This window comes from Puntigrus tetrazona, chromosome 8, assembly GCF_018831695.1.
Source record: "Puntigrus tetrazona isolate hp1 chromosome 8, ASM1883169v1, whole genome shotgun sequence".
Lineage (NCBI taxonomy): Eukaryota > Metazoa > Chordata > Actinopteri > Cypriniformes > Cyprinidae > Puntigrus > Puntigrus tetrazona.
The window spans coordinates 12,744,169-12,764,135 of NC_056706.1; the positions used below are offsets into that span (position 1 = coordinate 12,744,169).

At 36.8% G+C, this 19,967-nt stretch overlaps 3 protein-coding genes across 4 annotated transcripts; all 3 read left to right on the plus strand.

The window, feature by feature from the left end:
• The first annotated feature begins 9 nt into the window (after nucleotides 1-9).
• LOC122350405 (pectinesterase inhibitor 10) lies at nucleotides 10-3,390 on the plus strand. Its single transcript, XM_043246838.1, has 3 exons — nucleotides 10-743; nucleotides 861-924; nucleotides 2,890-3,390. The coding sequence occupies exons 1-3, from the start codon at nucleotides 651-653 to the stop codon at nucleotides 3,336-3,338; spliced, it is 606 nt and encodes a 201-aa protein (XP_043102773.1). The 5' UTR covers nucleotides 10-650; the 3' UTR covers nucleotides 3,339-3,390.
• A 1,150-nt stretch (nucleotides 3,391-4,540) lies between these two features.
• Nucleotides 4,541-10,217, plus strand: LOC122350386 (solute carrier family 26 member 6). 2 transcript variants are annotated; one of them, XM_043246805.1, is made up of 19 exons: nucleotides 4,541-4,749; nucleotides 4,846-4,988; nucleotides 5,076-5,221; nucleotides 5,566-5,676; nucleotides 6,270-6,403; nucleotides 6,493-6,657; nucleotides 6,730-6,876; nucleotides 7,113-7,195; nucleotides 7,313-7,460; nucleotides 7,745-7,858; nucleotides 7,995-8,072; nucleotides 8,163-8,258; nucleotides 8,365-8,471; nucleotides 8,568-8,637; nucleotides 9,025-9,114; nucleotides 9,187-9,318; nucleotides 9,503-9,557; nucleotides 9,703-9,812; nucleotides 9,923-10,217. In XM_043246805.1, exons 2-19 carry the CDS (start codon nucleotides 4,846-4,848, stop codon nucleotides 9,950-9,952), a joined length of 1,959 nt encoding a protein of 652 aa, XP_043102740.1. In that variant the 5' UTR covers nucleotides 4,541-4,749; the 3' UTR covers nucleotides 9,953-10,217. The 2 variants fall into 2 exon arrangements, with proteins under 2 accessions (XP_043102740.1, XP_043102741.1); XM_043246806.1 differs by having other exon boundaries at nucleotides 5,082-5,221.
• A 954-nt stretch (nucleotides 10,218-11,171) lies between these two features.
• slc26a6 (solute carrier family 26 member 6) lies at nucleotides 11,172-19,700 on the plus strand. The gene is made up of 19 exons (XM_043246803.1): nucleotides 11,172-11,637; nucleotides 11,965-12,104; nucleotides 12,218-12,328; nucleotides 12,644-12,819; nucleotides 12,901-13,065; nucleotides 13,265-13,417; nucleotides 13,612-13,694; nucleotides 13,795-13,942; nucleotides 14,262-14,375; nucleotides 14,514-14,591; nucleotides 15,319-15,414; nucleotides 15,589-15,695; nucleotides 15,937-16,006; nucleotides 16,346-16,438; nucleotides 16,639-16,776; nucleotides 16,868-17,077; nucleotides 17,161-17,215; nucleotides 17,495-17,613; nucleotides 17,780-19,700. Exons 1-19 carry the CDS (start codon nucleotides 11,489-11,491, stop codon nucleotides 17,801-17,803), a joined length of 2,229 nt encoding a protein of 742 aa, XP_043102738.1. The 5' UTR covers nucleotides 11,172-11,488; the 3' UTR covers nucleotides 17,804-19,700.
• The last annotated feature ends 267 nt before the right edge of the window (nucleotides 19,701-19,967 follow it).

A 19,967-nucleotide genomic window follows, 5' to 3' on the forward strand; every position in this document is an offset into this window, starting at 1 on the left:
AAGATGCACAGTACAATTTGTGTTAGTTTTATATATTAACTGTTATTCTATAATGTGAAAAATACTGATAGTATAGAATGAGATGTCTAAACTTTTTAAATGGTACCAAATATTATATTTTATACCTGCATGTGTGCCAGTGGATCATGGCTTGAGATAAAGACATGAACGTATAATGTATCAGTGTTTTCCTGGGCTACAGTCCAGCAGGTGTATGTGGGTGAGTGAGAGAGAGAGAGAGAGGGTACACAGTGTGTTGGGGGGCTTTGGCTGTGCAACTAAGTATAAATATTTCCCCTCTTCTCCAGTTCCCTTTTGTTCATCATCATAGTGGCTCGATGGCCAACCCTTTTAATCCACAGCTGAACGAATGAAAGCGAGAAAGGAACGTAAGAGCACGTGAAGGACAGACACATATAAAAGCCCCATTATGTTTTTCAGAATGTGAAAAAAAAAGAATATATATATATATATATATATTCTTAAATCTTAGAGTGTGATGTAAAGAGACAAAATGTGAAAAGAAGAGGATGAAAAATTAACGTGAGTATAAACTTTTTATAAAGTGTGAATGTGTGTTTTATTTGTCTGATGTGTAATTTCTTTTGAAAGGAGGCAGTGTATGTGTGTCCTTCTCTTTGGAAAAAAAGATGTCTCGATTCAGGGAAGCCCTTAAAGAGAATGAATCTGGAAAGAATTCTAAGATGCCTCAAAAACAAAAGAAAAAGGAGACTGGAAATAAGGTATGATTGTTCCACAAAAACTACCTACAGTATATGTATTGAATATACAGGCGAATATACAGAAAATTATCAAATATAATGTTCAAACATAATTATGTATGTGGTTTCACTATACAGGACAATGCAGTATTATCGAAGGATAGGCTCCCTCTGATTGGTTCATCAAGAAATAAATCTGCAGGTGCTTTTATATGAATCAATAGTTCATTGTTATATGACAAGTTGTTGTCAGATATTATTATTATTTAACTGGAAATCAAGTGTTTTCATAATCCAGACCTAAAGGCTCGTTATATGGGAAGTAATGCGATGTGTGACATATAAACTGTGTGTTTACGTTGATCTTTGTTCCTCCTGTCTACACAATGTTACCTGAGCTCATCAATAGACAATAGAAATTTAGGAGGTGTTAAGTTAATTAACTGCTATTGTCCAAACATTCATCAATGTATGACAGCAATGACTTGTTAGGCAAGAGGGTAATGGGAACTGAACATGTGTGTGAGATAAAGTTAATTACTGGGGGATTTAGAAATTTACAAGATCTGTTTTTTACAACAAAACAGCTGGGTATGTTTATAAAAAATAAAGTCACAAATCCAAGGAAGTTGCAATAGTGAGTATTTGCAAATACAAGATATAGAATCACTATATTGTATCTTTATCTAATTGCTATAAAATATAAATATAAAGTTGCATTGCAATTACTAGAAATAGACACAATTTAGATATGTAGTCAAAATTACAAAATGAAGTATATTTGTGTAATGATATATATATATATATATATATATATATATATATATATATATATATATATATATATATATATATATATATATATATATATTCATTCATTTTGTAATTATATACTATACATATAATATACAGTACCTTGCGAAACTGTTACATTTTTTCCCCCACATTTTATGTTAAACGGCTTTAAATGACCCTTTTTCCAGATCAAGCTACACTCCATACACCATAACTGTACAGCAAAAATAGCTTTTTACATTTTGCCAAATTGCAAATAAAAAAACTAACATAAGTATATCTGTGACAGTTGATATTTAGCTCAGGAGCATTCATATTGCTTGTAAATATTACAACACTTAGTGTGAAGTGAACCGGTGGCAAATTCAATTGAATAGGTATGATCTGGAAAGGCACATGTGTATTAATAAAAGGTCTAACAGCTGACAATGCATATCTGAGTAATAACCATGCATTGAGGTCAAAAGGAGCTGCCTGTAGAGCTGAGAAACAGGTTTGCGCCAAACCACACATCTGGGGAAAATAAAAAATTCAGCTTTACTGAAGTGTCACAGGAGCATATTGTCTCCATTAACCTTAATAGAAAAGGTTTGATGCAGCCAGGACTCTTCATAGATCTGGCCTCCTTTGGCTTTGGTTACTGTGGTGACCAAGAACCTGATGGTCAATCTAGTTAAGCTTCATGATCACATGTGGAAATAGAAGAAATCTACAGACAAACATTACTGAAACACTTCATTAATTTGGGCTTCATAGTGATATGGCAAGACTCAATTCTATCCCCAGTTTAGACACATGAAAACATACTTAAAATTTGAAACCTAAAGGTCCCTCAGACTGTTAGAAACAAGATTCTCTGTTCTAATGAATTTTAATTCTAAGCATCATGTTTGAAGGACACCAGCTTTGCTCATCGCCTACAGAGTATACTACTATTCCAAAAGTAGAGTTTGCTGTGGGCTGTTCAGGGACTCATCAGTGTAGAAGGAACACCCCATGCAGCAAAATATAGAGATAGCTTTAAAGGAAACCCAATCCAGAGCATCCAGAAACTCTGAATGGGCAGAAGGTTCACCTCCCAACACCTTCCAATGACCCCAAGCACACAGAAGAGTGGTTTATACACAGCTCTGTGAACCTGAACATGTGCACTTGACCCCATCTTTAACCTTGAGCGTTAAAGAGGTGAGAAGAAGTGTGGCAGACATGCTTGTGCAATGGAATCATTTTAGTTATTTAATTTTAATAAAAACAAATGCTGTACAGTTATGGTGCATGGAGTGTAGATTGCTCTGGGAAAAAAGTAATTTAAAGCAGTAAACACCCCTAAAACAATTTAGATTCTTATATTTTCTATCCCTTTTATTTTTAGCGAGGCCCTCTCTGTCAACTCCTCAGGCCGAAACGAAGAAACGCATCCATCCTCCCATTTCATCTGTGGCCCCTGACAGCATGACACCCTGGGAAGGCTCCTCCCACTCCGAATCCTCCTTTACCAGTTTTCCCCCTCCAGTTTCACCCCTTCCTCTTGCTCACTCGAAGCCAATCACAGCACCAGATCCTCCACCCCCAGCACCCCCTCCTCAAATCATCAACACTCAACCTGAGTCCAGTCAGAGTGCCAGGGTAAAACGCAAGCCGCTGCCACCAAGACACCCCCCTAGACCTCCCCGTTTACCTCCTCTGAGGCAGGTCACAAATCTTAGCTTCTCACGTAGTTTCACGTTTTCGTTTTTTGAGCTTCCGGTTCACCAGTCTGCACGGAGCAGAGCGGAGCGCCTCAGAGATCTCACTGTGTTACTGAGGCAGTTTCAGTACTGAGGAAAAAACTGTTCACCTCTATAGGGCAGAAATGCATCATGTGGAAAAACAAATGTACATCAGATTGTGTATGGCTTTGCATCAGAGTTTTGTGTATATATTTAATTTATGATTATTAGTAATTATATAAAATGTAAAAAAAAATGTAAAAATGTAAAAATGATAGAAAAATAAATAAATATACATTTTACATTGCTATAAAAACTTATAAAATATATATATATATATATATATATATATATATATATATATATATATATATATATATATATATATATATATATATATATACTGACCAATGAAGTAATGGAAATTCCCCAACTTGTGTTAGGTTTTTTTTATCCTTTTTTTTTAGGGCTGTAAAATGTATATTTAGAGTGTGTGTGGGTGTGATACTGTACAACCTTTTTTGCCTTCTGATCTTAAGCACTTATATAAACCATTGGGACACAGAGTTGAAAAGCCATGGTGTTCATTATGTAGGATGGAGACAGCATTTGTGATGAATTATATATAAGGTAACATTTATAAATCTGACCTTTAAACAACAGAAAGCGGTGAAAATATTTAAGGAAAGAAATTCAGCTGAGAAACGTCCTACAGGTGGCCTGAGGTTTTGTTGAGCTATTCATGTCATGTGCACAGGGATAATAAAGTGGTTTCGTCTGGACACACAAAACAGATTTCGGTGAATTCTCTATACAAGGTAAGATAACTAATTGATGATAAGCTTATTTCCAGTTTTATGGCACACTCACCTGTCCTCACGTGTGCTCCTATCAAAGAGTGCTGACAGACGCAGATGAGCTTTGATGTGTTATCAGTTTTGGCTGCTAATGTCTTTTCAGATTTGAGAAACGGAATCCTTTAATCTTGTTCAGATTTTTTACAGAATTTATTTAGTGCATTCCCACCAAATTTTGTAATTGACATGCGGTATAAATATAAAAAAAAAAAACTTTGCATATAAACTTTCTTTGAATGGTACCGTACAGGGCCAAAGTATTTATTATTTGTTATAAAGCATTCAGTTTTTTCATTGGATAAAACAGACTTGCCTCCTACAAGAAAGTTGCATAATTGCATAATCATTATCTGGTAAACATTATTAGTGCTCCAGTAAAAATAGACACGGGTCTGTTCAGCACAAGCCGTCACTCATGTGATGTTGTGTAATATGATCTCTGTTCTCAGGAGTGGTAGTTTGAAGTCTTATAACCTTTGGTCAAAGCAAAGACAATGATAGACTTCCTTCACTGATCCGACGATAAATGTTGTTGGTGAACATCTGAGACAATAAATAACCCTTTAGTAGCCTGTAGGAGGAAAAGTGATTAACGGATATGTCTCTATTCAATCGTAAATGTCCAGTTTAATTGGTTTAGCTAATACTGTGAGAAGATAATACAAGGTTAGCTCCGAGTTCAAAGTCAAGTCACAACAACCTCACATTTGGGAAATATAAACCACATCTTTTTTTTTTTTTTTTTTTTTTTTTTTTTTACAGATGGACAATCAAAGATGTTCAGAGAGTGAGAATTCCGATCCCAATCCCGTTTATGGTTTGAATGAAGCACAACTTGATATTCTGGGACAGCGCAGGTCGGAGGTGCATCGGACAATTTGGGCAAAACTGAAGGAGGAGCGCTGGTGAGCATGGGAGCTTATTTAAGAAGCATAATTGGTGATTGTAATGCTATATATACACGCCGACCCCCTTTTTTCTGTGTTGTTGAGCTTCAGGTGTTCAGGTCCAAGGCTGAAGAGCTGCTTTCTGTCTATTGCACCTCTCTTGTCATGGCTGCCACAGTACTCGCTAAGGAAATATGCTATCGGAGATTTGATTTCAGGAATCAGTGTGGGGATCATGCATCTGCCACAAGGTTTAAGACTTGCTCACACTCTTTTGTTAGTGTTTGTGTTAGCTGAGCTACACACTGCTATTTGACAACTGTATTACAAAGTATAAAGAATTTAGGTTGATGCAGGTGTCAGCATCAATCAAAATCTGAGAGAGTAGACGGTTACGATTTTCATCATCCTGTTTCTCATCTTAGACACCTACAGATCTGTATTATCAGCTGGCAGCTGATAATTTTCTTTACAATGTGCTGTGATTCAAACCAGACAGATAAAGTGGATGTAATGACTAATTCTATTGTATAGAACTGCACACACTCTTCTGCACACAAATTACTCATTTTCTGACTTTTTGCCTTTCTTATAGGGATGGCTAATGCTTTGTTGGCTGCAGTTCCTCCAGTGTTTGGTCTGTATTCATCCTTCTACCCTGTTCTCATCTACTTCATGTTTGGAACATCCAGACACATCTCTGTGGGTAGGTGCACACACAAACTCTCTATCTGCAGGTTGATTACATACATGTAATGTACATACATGTACAAAATGTTGTTGTTGTTGTTTTTGTAAATAATGAAACAAAAAAAACTAAACAAAAAAAACTGCTGTTTGAGTGAAAATAAAATATTAAAAACAAAAGTATTAAAAAAAGATCTAAAATAATTTAAAAGATTCAATAAAAAATATTAAAAACTTAAAACATTAAATAAAATGTAAAACAAGTAAAAATGCTAAAAAAGAACTTACATATAAATAGAATGAAATATAAAATATATATATATAAAACAATATGTATGTGTATAGAAAAATATGAAATCTATTTGATGCTGTTGTTGTATACACATAGACATATACACAGACAAAGTATTACATTAATTTCTGTATACAATTACAAAGTCTTAATATAATAGTATATATTAAAATAAATACATAAAATTAAATAAACCATTAAAATAAAATGAAATATATAATAAAATAAAACCTAAAGTAGAAATATGGAATTCTAAAAATGTCTTTGTACTTTGTACATTCAGTTCAGTCTGATTGGCCGATGCTCTTTCTGACCCACAGGTACTTTTTCTGTCCTTTCCATCATGGTGGGTACGGTGACAGGTGATGTTGTGTTGGCAGGCAGCGGAGCAGAGAGTGATGATGCCAGAGTTGCCTTTGCAGCTCAGTTGACCGTTCTGTGTGGACTGATACAGGTACTGTGAAACGCACAGAGCGATTAATTCTGTACTGGGGTGTGAGTGTGTGTGTGTGTGTGTGTGTGTATAAATCTCTCTCCCTATAGATTGTGCTGTATGTGCTGCGTTGTGGAGGGGTGTGTCGGTGGTTGTCTCAGCCGTTGGTCAGTGGATACACTACAGCAGCTGCTGTCCATGTGACTGTTCACCAGCTGCCCTTGCTCATGGGCATCTCCATAGTCAGGCACAGGGGCGTCTTTGCTGTGTTCTGGGTGAGAATAAGCACTGTGGTATTATTTCTGTGTTCATTTAAGATGTTAAATATACATACTCATATCCAACAGATGTTTTCAAACATTGTGACTGGAATTAGAAGAGTGTTACTGGCTACACTGATAGTGTCCCTTGTCTCTCTGGCGATACTTATTGGTGGAAAGATTGTGAATTCACGTTGGAGCACTCGATTTCCTATTCCATGGGAGTTGGTACTGGTATGGTTTTCTTTTTTTAAATGAGCTTTTATTTATGATTACATTTCTCAGTCTAGTGTTTAATAGATACATTTAATACAGGCAAGTAAAAAACTGTGGGAGGGTTTTATACTATTTCTTCAAAAATGTTATTGTCTAATTTTGCCTGTTGTATTAGCTCAGCTGACTGACAGAGCATAGTTTCAAGTTTTTAAATATATTTCTGTGCAACAGTAATCAATTCTTCATGTTTGTAGATTATCTTTGCCACTGTGTCGTCGGTGCAGTTTGATCTGTCCGGTCAGTATGGAATACAGATTGTTGGACCCATACCAACCGGGTCAGCAGAGTGTGGGATTTTCTTTACGAAAACCAATTAGCACGAAGCGTTTAAGTGCTAAAACTAATTCTCTCTCTGCTTTTGTTCCATTTTCTCTTTTTTTGGTTTACCTCCAAGTCTCTCACCTCCCTCTCTTCCATCATTTTCTGTCTCTCAGGAGCTGTTATTGACAGCTCTTGCGTTGGCAGTGGTGGGCTACGGTTTCCAAGCTTCACTGGGCATAATGTTTGCTCATAAACATGGACACCCCTTTCACAGCAACCAGGTAACAAGCAATGTAACTTTCAAAATATATTCTCAACAAATACCCATTTTGCAGTTCCCTTCATTTAAACTAGTGCTGTCAAATGATTAACTGTATCTGAAATAAAAGTTTTCATTTAAATAATAATTGTGTGTACTGTGTATATTTATCATGTACCACAAAATATTTTTCTTATAAATAAATATACACAGTGCACACATATATTATGTAACAAAAACTGCTATTAATCACGATTAACCGTTCGACAGCGCTAATCTGAATATAAGAAGCTCTGTTTCCTGTAGGAGCTGTTGGCTATGGGTCTGTGTAACTCCATAGGTGGGATGTTCCAGTGTTTTCCAGTGAGCGGATCCATCTCTCGCAGCACAGTACAGGAGAGTACAGGTGGACAAACTCAAGTATGAACACCTGCTATTTTTTTTGTTAATAAAACAACCTCATGTTACAGTTACATGTAAACAAAAGAATGTATGTTTCAGGTGTGGAAGCACTGCAGTTTTTACTCGATGAACGTGACCTCTCTCTTTCTCTCAGGTTTCTTCTCTGGTGTCTGCTCTCATAATTCTTTTGATCTTGTTAAAGTTCGGCCCTCTTTTTCAGCAGTTACCAAAGGTCCCTATACCATCTTCAGAAACAATATATATTTATTTTGCACTGATATAGCAATGAGGTGGTTTTATAAAGCGCATTTGTGTGTTTCAGACAGTTTTGGCTGTCATTATTTTAGTGAATCTGCAAGGGGTTTTTGCACAAGTCAAAGATATGCCTAAACTTTGGAAAACAGACCGCTTGGACCTGGTAAGGGCAACGAGTCCATTCATCCTAACATAACTGACCGAAACATCAGTTCCTCTTAGGTCTCTCATCCAGGGTGTTTCCTGTGTGTTTCCCACTGAGACTGCAGGTAGTGTGGCTAGTGACTCTATTCAGTGCCTTGGTGTTTAATCTGGACCTGGGGCTTGGTATTGCAATTGTTTTCTCTCTCTTTACCATCGTCTTCAGGACACAGCAGTGAGTCATCTGCATCGTCTGATATTTATCTACAGCGTCTCAATCTTTCATCTTTCTCGTACTAATTCTTATTCTTTCTCTTTCCAAATTTCTCAGACCCAGTTCTGCTGTTCTTGGGCATATTGCTGGCACAGACTGTTACAGGGATCTGCAGAAATACTCAAAAGTAATATTTACACGCAATCCAGCTAGAAACCAGCCTAAGCTGTTTTGAAATGTGGTTAATCGCCTTAAACAATCCCTCTTCCTAACCAAAGTCTCTTATTTTCATCAAGGCTGCATATATTTTGAAATATGATAATTTAAAATAACAATTTTCTATTTTAATTGAGGTTTCTAATTTTTTTTAAGTTTAATTTATTCAAGTGATGGCAAAGCTTAATTTAATAATATATTAATAAATATGAATTACGTTTTAAAACTATTTATTTGATAGAAAATTGTATTATTTATTAATATTGCATAGATTGTAGAAGCATTTGTAGTACACACACACACACACACACACACACACACACACACACACACAAATCCCCTTTTTTCTTTGGTTCAGGCACACCCGGTCCCTGGAGTGACTGTGTTTTCATGTTGTAATCCACTTTACTACGCCAATGCAGACCAGACCTTCACATCACTCAGACGGGTATGACCTATATTACAGCTCTCTGCTTTCCATTCACTGAGCAAAATCAAATTATTCTTTTTTAATATGCAGACAATTAGTAACGCCATTAATGAGAATCCTGAAGTAAGACCTCCAGACCAGCAGGGGGCTCAGCACTGTGTTATTCTGGAGCTCAGTGGAGTCACCTTCATGGACTCAGTGGCCGTAGGCGCGTTCAAATCAGTGAGTGACACAGAACACACGTAAACCATGCACACACACATCTGAGTGTTGATATTTTACCAGGGTCGAACAGAAATAGATGACCTGTTTCTGGCTCTCATTAACTACTAACCAATAAATCTTGGTTACTGCGATCGTGTTTAAATGCAAACTTGTGTGTCTTACCACTCTCTCTTGGTCACAGGTGCTTCAGGATTTTAAGAACACACAGACCTTGTTTTTCTGTGCTTCATGCCCAGGTTAAGCTTCTCACATACAGTCACAGTCTCAAATATAGTGTCACGATCCGAGGTGTTTTATATTAATATATAACTTAACTTTGAAAGAAATACACCATTTAATATCTTTAACGCATCCATGTATTTCTTTTGCGCTTGTCTCTAGATGGTCTACTATCTCAGATGAAGAATCATGGATTTGTTCCAGATTTTCTGTCTCTTTCTTCATTTTTTCCTTCAGTGCATCATGCAATCCTGCATTACCAGGGGCTACAGGTGCATATGTGTGTGTGATATTCATGTTATTTTTGCGTTGTGTTTGTGTTGTAGTTCACTGCAATTCAACAGCCTTTTCTGTTCTGATTCAATTCTGCATCTATTTACAGAACACAGGCACAGATGTTACAGAGCTGTGACTTTTAATGACATCCCTTCCTGAACAATGACCTCAGCAAATACATGAACCTTCAAACCTCAAAGAATCCCTCACTACTGAGTTTTAGGAATAATAAAAAAATAATAGAAATAATAGGAATAATAGAAAAGGTCTTCCGTTTTTGACTGAATGATTTGGAACTTTGTACATTTATCTGGATTTAAGGTGATGTGCGGCAACAGATGCTTCTTCATCGGCTTTTGAATGTTAAAATAAAAATTTTCTTACGGCAGTGACTTGTCAGCTTTTACCTCCACGTTTTGCTTTTTTATTTACATGCTTGTTAATTAGTTTTGCTTTTAGATCAAACTTTTCACAAATATTCCACTTTTAGATTACCTAGATGTTTAAAATGTTTTTTAAAAATATAAAGTGGTTTTGTCATGCAGGTCTGAAATCTAGATTCTTTTCTTGTTCTAGAACATTTTTCATGTTACAGACCAATTTGGTTTGAGTATATTGTCAAATAAAATATATAATAAGTAATATAAAAAATCAAACATCTGTACAAATAACAACATAGAGACATGTATGGAAAATAATTATTAACACTCTGGTTAACATCAGAGAATTGAACAGAATTATATCTGCACCAGCTCAGTATAATTCAGTTAGAGTAGATGAAGTCCACGCGTTGCTAAAATGTTCTTGCACCCCCAGTGAATTGAACCATAAATGTTATTAGAATAGACTTTGTTCTCCGGGCAGGTGTTGGGGAAGGGCCACATTAATATTTAATGAGCTCATTTCTCTCACATGTTTACTAAAGACATACTATAACCCTCTGTTTTGTAAAGCTGTTTATAATAAGAGACTAACTCTGACTCAATTTCATCAAAGGAATGTATTACCTAATATTACGTTAAAAATACAAACAGCCATAATAACATGACATAATTGCAATTTCATATACAAACTCCGTATTCTCAGATGAAGAAACCTTACTTCACTGAATCAAAACAAACACCTCTTATAGCAGAGTTGTGATTTCAAAGAGCCGCTGTCCACAATTCACTCATACAAAAGCACATGGTTTTGCAGAATGAACATGTTTTCTATCTAATCGGGCCGAGATAAGATGGTGTAGGTCTCTAACGTTAACTCTGTAGAACCGCCACCCCCCTCTTTCTCTCTTTTTGGGACTTTGCTCCTCATATGGACACATTAGAATTCTATCAGTGAGTGTGTGAATGGATCAGACGGGTATCAGAGAGGGCAGGATACACATTAACACAAACTGTGATAGAAGAGAAGGGCCAGGGACGTTAATCACTCCATTGCTGTCCAGAGCGTTACTGAACGAGCAGCAAACCTGTGGAGCTCTTGCTTCAAATGACTGGAGAACATCCTTCAGAATTGTTCTGGGTCTGTTTGCATGGACATTAAGAACCGAATTTTCATTGTGAGGCAATTTCATTGTTGACATTTTGGAATCTATGCACTGGATGTGATCTGAACAGTGAATGTGAGAAGAAACGTTTTCAGGATCATTTGTAAAATAGAGAGACGATTCAAAATGCAAGAAGAGGTGAAGGGCAAAGATCTCAGGAAAAGGGTGCCGTATCACATTCAGAGAGATGTACTGGATGAGCTCGGTGTTGACCAAGTTGCTGAAAAATCGGATTTCCAAATTTCAGCAAAAGAAAAACTCAGAGATGCTGTCAGGTGTGTGGCCTTTATTAGTTTTGCACATTTCCCCGTATGAAAACACTGTTTGAACGCTGTTTTTTTGTTATTATTATTATTTGTATTACAAAGAAAGAGCAAATAACACTAAATTAAATGTTAACTTTAATAGAAAAACTGAATTTCCTTGTAAAATATAGGCTTAGGCTGGTTTCAGTTGAACTTCATGAACTTAACATGAATTCCAATTTTGTGTCAAATCTGTCAAAGAAGTCTCTGGCTTTAATAAATGTAGCATTAATTATTAAGACAGTCATCTTGTACATCTCTGTGTTTCATATTTTCTTCTTTATCTTTGTTCATCAGGTGTACAGGGCCGAGGTTTAAGAGCTGTTTCCTATCATTTATTCCTCTTCTGTCTTGGCTGCCACGATACCCATTTCGAGAAAACGCTATTGGAGACCTAATATCAGGAATCAGTGTGGGAATCATGCACCTGCCACAAGGTCCAATACAAGCACATGAACACCTGAATTGCCAAAGCACATTTATTACTTAAGGCTAAACATAAACACAAACAAGCACGCACATGGAACAGGAGTGTGTTTTGTGTGTCTAGGTATGGCATATGCTTTGCTGGCTGCTGTCCCTCCTGTTTTTGGTCTATATTCCTCTTTCTACCCCATTCTCATCTACTTCATATTTGGAACATCCAAACACATTTCTGTGGGTAAGTACACACACACACACACACACCTCTCTTTACTTTCTATTTTTCCTAAATGCGTTCGTAAAATCATCTCATGAGCTATATATATATATATATATATATATATATATATAATGCATCTGGAATGAAATTAGGGTTAATCATTGATGACAAGATTTTTATTTTTCGTTATGGCCCAAGTTTAATGCTATTTGAATACTGAAATCAGTGCTTTAGAAGCCATACTTTGATTTGTGAAAGTTCTCCAATGAAATCCAGCAAGATATTTGGCCCCTACAGACATGCTGTAAGAACAGTCATATTTTCTGTCCACAGGTACATATGCAGTTATGAGTGTTATGATTGGCAGCGTGACGGAGCGTTTGGCTCCAGACTCCGATTTCATGATACCGGGCAATGACACCAACAGCACCATCCTGGACATTGTCGGCCGTGATTCAGAGAGGGTCAAGATCGCGGCCACTGTGACTTTCTTATCTGGCATTTTCCAGGTAGTCTCATTTGTAAGTGTAGGCTGTGTGTTTCTGAAGTTGTGTATGTGACTAAAGTGTGTGTGTTGTCTGTGTGTTTAGTTGCTCCTCGGCTTGGTTCGTTTTGGTTTCGTGGTGACGTATCTCTCAGAGCCGTTGGTGAGAGCTTATACAACAGCTGCCGCTATACACGTTATCGTCTCCCAGCTCAAATATTCCTTTGGCATCAGTCCACAGCGGTATAGTGGACCTTTGTCTCTTATATATGTGAGTATGAACACACAGTCCCAAACACTTAAGGACTGTCTATAACTGCTATAAAATAGCCCACACACAAGGACAAATAAACACACCTATGTGTAATTTGTGTTTAGTTCCCCCTAGTGGTTGGGGTTATGACTTGCACTCGGCAAGCTACAGATGATTTAATACAGTTTTCTCTGTTTATTTATTTTTCTTTTTCCAGACAGTCATAGAGGTTTGCGCATTGCTTGGACAGACTAATATTGGTACTCTGGTAGTTAGCATTGTAACCATCATAGGTCTGGTTATTGCAAAGGAACTTAGTGCCTTGGCGGCACGCAAAATCCCTGTTCCCATTCCCGTTGAGCTGATTACTGTGAGTTTCTTCATACACTGAAGCATACACATTTACTTAGCTTATTGTGGACATACATAGATTTGTTAATATTCAGATTTATTTAAAATGAAATGTAAATATATACACGATCAAAGATATCATCAGTTTCTCTTGCTCTTTCTGTTTAGAGGTAATATGTTGCTTCCTAAAGCTTTCATCTTTTGTATGTATAGATTATCATTGCTACTGTGGTGTCGTGGCAGATGGATTTGAAGACTGAATATGGTGTTGAAGTGGTTGGAGAAATCCCATCAGGGTTGGTCCAATATACAACTATGCAAAACTAATACAGTTATAAAAAAACAACATCATGGTACATCTAAAATACTCATCTGCATCTCTTGTTGACATTTTAGTCTGCAGGCTCCCGTGGCACCCGCTGTCTCACTGTTGGGTTCAATGGTTGGCGATGCTTTTGCCCTGGCTGTTGTTGGTTATGGTATTGCTATCTCACTGGGTAGAATTTTTGCACTCAAATATGCCTACAAAGTCGACAGTAACCAGGTAAGAGACAATAAATAAGTTAAGAGACATTAAAAACCATGGTTTCCTCAAAAATATTAAGCTGTGTAAATGCACCAGAATGATTTCTGCAGACTGGATTAATGCTAGTATGTAATATATTTAATAACAAATTACTTTCAACATAAGACAAACTGCGTAGTAAATCTGCACTTAAGTTTTAATGTTTGCAATATTTTCTTACAATTTTACTTATTACATTAAAGTCAAACATTTTTTACTAAAGGTCATTGAGTTTTGGGAAAACATTTTTGTTTTGAACATCTTCTGTTTTTCTCCTATTGTCTGTTCCCTGGATCAGGAGCTCATAGCACTGGGTCTGTCTAACTCAGTTGGAGGCTTATTCAATTGTTTTGCTATCAGCTGCTCTATGTCTCGCACCATGGTGCAGGTCAGCACAGGGGGGAAGTCACAGGTGAGGACTTCAGCAAACTGCAACCCGATATACATAACTTAATTTTCCACCATTCTTTCACTAGTTAGATCTGGAGAGATGGATTGTGAGTTTTTAGAGGAAAGTTCAAACTGAAACGTGTCTCTGTCATTCTCTCAGGTAGCAGGAGCGATTTCTGCTCTGGTAATTCTGGTGATCTTGTTAAAGATTGGTGAGCTATTTGAGGAGCTGCCAAAGGTTAGTAACTTAAATCAGCCCTGGTGTACGCCTGCCATTAATTGTTCACCCAGAAGTGAAACTGTTGTGATTATTTACTCACTCTCATGTCATTGCAAACCTGTATAAGGTTCTTTCTTATGTTAAACATAAAAAAGAGATTTTGTTGGTCCCTATCGACTTCTATTGTAGGGAAAGAAAGACATAAAATACATAAAGTCAATTACCGTTAGATCATGTCTCCATGCCAGATAATTAAGATCCAGCGCAGGACGCTGAAAATATCAGTTTTGTCTAATAACAGAACAACTAGTGAGCTAAATAGTCTAATATCCATTGTATCTCTTATTCATGAATACAAACAGCCCTTGAAACCGCACAGTCATGAGACTAAAGAACAGTGAAAAATAATATAAAAAAACAATAATATATTATGATATAATGCAAAATACTAATATAATAGATACATAAAAGAAAGAAAGTATGACATGACACAAATGTATGGTTGCTCTTTTGAAGCAAAACACACATAGGCTGCATTTGAGAATCATCAGACCCTTCACCAGCATTCTTCAAAATATCTTCTTTTATGTTCAACATAACAAAGAAACTTGTATGGGTTTGGAATGATATGAGTAAATGTTAATAAATTTTGGTGAGCTTTCCCTTTTATTCACGAGTATGATAATGTGTCCATTTCTAGAATATATATAGACATGTTGTTTATGTGTGTGCTGCTTTTCTTTAGGCTGTGCTGGCTGCTATAATCTATGTAAACCTGCATGGCATGATGAAGCAGTTCGGAGACATCTGCTCTCTCTGGAGGACCAACAAAGTGGATATGGTGAGAGAGAACGAAAAGGAGGGGGATTCATGAGAAAGCAAAGCTTATGCAACACATTAAAAATAGACCCATACATAAACAGGGGAGTGAATAGAGAGACACAGAAAAAAGGTAAAACGGAAGGATCTGAATACTCAGTTGAGCTGTTATTCACTCTGTTGTCTGTGTGTTTAGGTGGTGTGGGTGATGACAATGATCTTGACGGTGTTGTTTAATCCAGATATGGGACTTGCTGCATCTATTGCCTTCTCCATCCTCACTGTCGTCTTCAGAACTCAGCTGTGAGTGACAGAATGACAATGAGAGTATAAAACTGGTTCTGTATGCAGTCTCCTGTTTTACGCTGCTGAAGAATGTCAGATCTGAGCTCCCCTAGACTGGCCATATGTACAACTGGCTTAGCGGCTGAATTTCCTGTTCTTGACAGCATCATAAACAGTTTGCATAAGAATTCACCATCTGTCCCTCCGAGTGCTGACTCCTTTCTTCTTCTCTACCTGTTTTTTTATCTCTTTACAACAGACCCAAATACTCTATTCTTGGCCAGGTTCCCGGTACTGACATCTACAAACCAGTAGAGGACTACAATCAGGTGACCATGACCACCATTATAGCAGTTTATGCAACTATGTTCACTTTACTCAACTGATACTTTAGTTTTGTTGGTCTAGTTATATTTTGCACATAACAGAGATGTTACACAACTGACCAATTCAAATGAGTAAGTTGGACTGAAAGGCATAAATCATTTTTTAATTTCTCTTGAAACAGCCTGTCTTTTATGGGTAAAAGCCTGAATTACAGCATTCTTCCAGAAACACCTTCATGCTAATTTTTCTTAGATAATCTAAAGAATCAGTGTCAAATGCCTTTGCAAGGGCAGGACTTGTTTTTTTTATAATTTTTCTGTATAATTTTTCTTACTTCACAGGTGAAGGAGATTCCGGGTATAATGATTTTCCGTTCATCTGCAACATTATACTTTGCCAATGCTGAAATGTACATTGAAGCACTCTATGAGAAGGTAAACGCACAAATGCTTCCAGACATATTCAATCAAACGCATTACATAAAGATCAACTACAAGACACGACTCACAACAGGCAATTACCCCAAACATAGCTCTAACACAAACATTCACTGTGTGATTAGCCCAAACAAGCTACATACAACACATGCACAGGTCAGGACATTCATGCAGTAAAAATAAATGTTTGTGTGCAGACCGGGGTAGACGTGGCAAAACTTCTCTCACACAAGAAGAAACTGGAAGCAAAGAGACTGAGAAAAGAAAAGAAAGCTGCAAAGAAAGCAAAGAAAGAGGCCAAGAAAAGAGCTAAAGAAGCTGTTAAAGCTGCTAAGGTTTGCTTTTGAACACTGTGCGTATGCATGGACACAAGTGAGAAAATAAGTGTTTGTGTATTCTGAGTAAGCGGTCTCTGCGTTTCACCAGGTTGAGGAAGCACAGTTTTCCGACACAGATGAAAGTGGGGAAGAAGCAGAGGCAAACGGGGATGTGCATAAGCTGTCAGTCAAAAATCCAAAGGATGTGGCCGCTGTGGAGGTGGGGCCTGACACTGACACCCCACTCCCGCGGGCAATCATTCTTGACCTGAGCCCTGTCAACTTCCTGGATACAGTTGGCGTGAAGACTCTTCGCAATGTGAGACACAATCTGTACACATTAGTGACTTATTAAACATGCGGCATGTTATAACCCTGTTAAAACCCTTTGTTTAATGGCAGATCTATAAAGATTACGGAGAAGCTGGTGTACAGGTGTACTTATGTGGCTGCCAGAGTAAGTGACCAGTAAAAACCAGTAGTGTTTTTGAAGTAATTCTAGTATAGAAGCACCATTTCCTAAATAATCTCTCTATTAATAGTTATTTCTTTGTGTAAAAATATTTTAATGATCTAAAGAAACTTTTTTCAGTATAAAGAATGTAGTGGAAAGGTTAATTGGAGGTTAAAAGTTCTTAATGGAACCATCAATCGTCTAGATGACATCTAGATTTCTGTTTGAGAGCGTTGTCAAGGCGGACCGGTTTGTCATCATTATTTGTTCTCTTTCCTTTAGGAGGTGTCGTAGAGAGCATGGAAAAGGGGGATTTCTTCAACGAGAAAGTAACTAAATCGATTCTCTTCTCATCGGTACACGACGCCGTTCTTTACTGCATACAAGGAAACAGTGAAGAGGTACGGTACATTCTTATCTCATACACATATGCACACGTTCCTAATCTTAATTAAACATGCGTTGAGTGTTGGTTGTCCAGACAATTTATTTGAAACAAACACGAATACAACATGAACACAAAACAAGCATGAATAAACATAATTTCTTGCATTTCTACATTTGCAGGTTATACAGGGAACACATTTGTAACACCAAACATGATATGGAACACAGAACTGGATTGTTATTTATTGTGTATTTCATCATGAGGAAGAATACGCTAATGAGGTGCTTTTAATGAATCATTTAGTTTTTTTGTTTGTTTGTTTCTTTGGTTAAGTAATAAACAGATACTAGAGATTTCTGAATATCTGAAAACGGATCTGCCATGGAATGTTGTTGTGTGAGACGAGTAAACTTAAAAAATCTTATTGTCCCCTTATCTGTGATGCATCTAAGAAACAGGTTATTCCAGGTTGTGACACTTTAGAGTCCCGGATATATAATGATTATTACACATGAATGTGGTCTTATAATAATCAGACTCCTGGAAAGTTCCCCTTTTTGGCAATATGCAATACTGTTCAAAAGTTTGGGTCAGTATTTCTTTTTTTTTTTTTTTTTTTTTTTACACTTTTCTTTCAGTAAAGACACTTTTCTTAAATGTTACAAAAGATTTCTGCCAAATGTTGTTTTGAAATTTATATTTAAAAATATGTATAGATTTCTACAGTTCTGCAAACTGCTCAACATTTTTCCACATTAATAAAGTTTTAATAATGTTTAATTATGTTTTTTAACATCAAATGAGAATATTAGAGCAGTGGCTCCCAACCAAGTTCTCGGAGGCCCTTCAGCACTGCACATTATGCATCTCTCCTTTGTCTGACACACCTATTTCAGGTCTTAAGAGTCTTAATGGGTTGTTCTGATACAGGTGTGTTTCATTAGGGACACATGCAAAACATGGGCTAAACCCATAAACCCTCATTCAGTTCACTTAAAGGAGAGAATGAAAATGAGTGAGTGAATTTTGGACACTGAGCGTGCCGGAAGGACTGCTGCTTTTTCATTGATTGCTTGCTGCTTCATAATCATTTGAAAAGGGGAGCTCCGATGATAAAATGAAAGGGTTTATCTTGAATTCTGTCACAGAAATGATGCATGAACTATAGTTAAATGATTTAATAATCAAATTTGTAACAATGTCATTTTGTGCTGAATTATGCCGTGGACGAGGAATGGATGTAGGATTCAGCTGTGGGCGCCATATCTTTTGGCAAAACGCAGGAATTAATTCGGCGCACAACACTCACACTGCATCATGGAGCCTTTGAGTGTACATCGGTTGTACACTCATTTTTGTGGTGCATTGTGAGATTGAATGAGTGCACTCAACAACGTCCACTATGGTTTCGGACACCACAAATGGCTGTCCCTTTAAATAATGCCCTATTTGAGTGTTGGGGAGCCACCGGGAACGTGGTTGGGAACCCTTGTTTTAGAGTGACATCTGAAGGACATGAAGACAATGAGAATTCAGCTTTGCATCACATGAATAAATAAATTGGAATTAATTTTGGGGAAAATGGAAACAGTTATTTTAAAATGTAAAATACTACTGGTATCACTGTATTTTTTTATCCAAAATTGCATTTGGCAAACATAAGAGGGTTCTTTCAAAAACATAAAAAAAATCTGTGACCCCAAACTTTTGAATAGTAGTTTATCAAAAATTAATTTATGTATTTTACTATGTATGTTATGTTATGTATGCTGTTTGTTGATGATATATGCTTGTTTATTTAGAATCATTCTTACTTAAACATTTTCTTATTCTTGTGGTGGAATTGGTAGTAAATTACCTGTTATGTTAGACAACTGATTATTGGTGAAAAAATGTGACTTCATGTAAATGGTAACAAGTTTCAGAGAAACTGGTCATTCAAGCATATCCTAACAGAAGAAGCTAATCCAGAACCTGTCCAACTCCTTTACCAGCGCATTGTTTCAGAACAGATAATACCTATCCTGTGACAAAAGCACAAGCGGTGAGCAAATGACTGACTGCGTGCACAAAAGGTGAATAAATAATATGTTAAAGATATTTCATCTCCTGTGTATTACACAAAGGTTAGACACTTGCTCAAGTAATGCAATAGAACAGCATTAGTCTCATGCTTTGTTCTTAGTATTATTGAAAGACAGTTGACATATTAAGATGAATGAGTTGAATCAATCTCATTCAGCTGTTACGAATGTGAAAGAACCGCGAGAGAGAGAGAGAGAGAGAGAGAGAGAGAGAGAGAGAGAGAGAGAGAGAGAGAGAGAGTGTGTGTGTGTGTGTGTGTGTGTGTGTGTGTGTGTGTGTGTG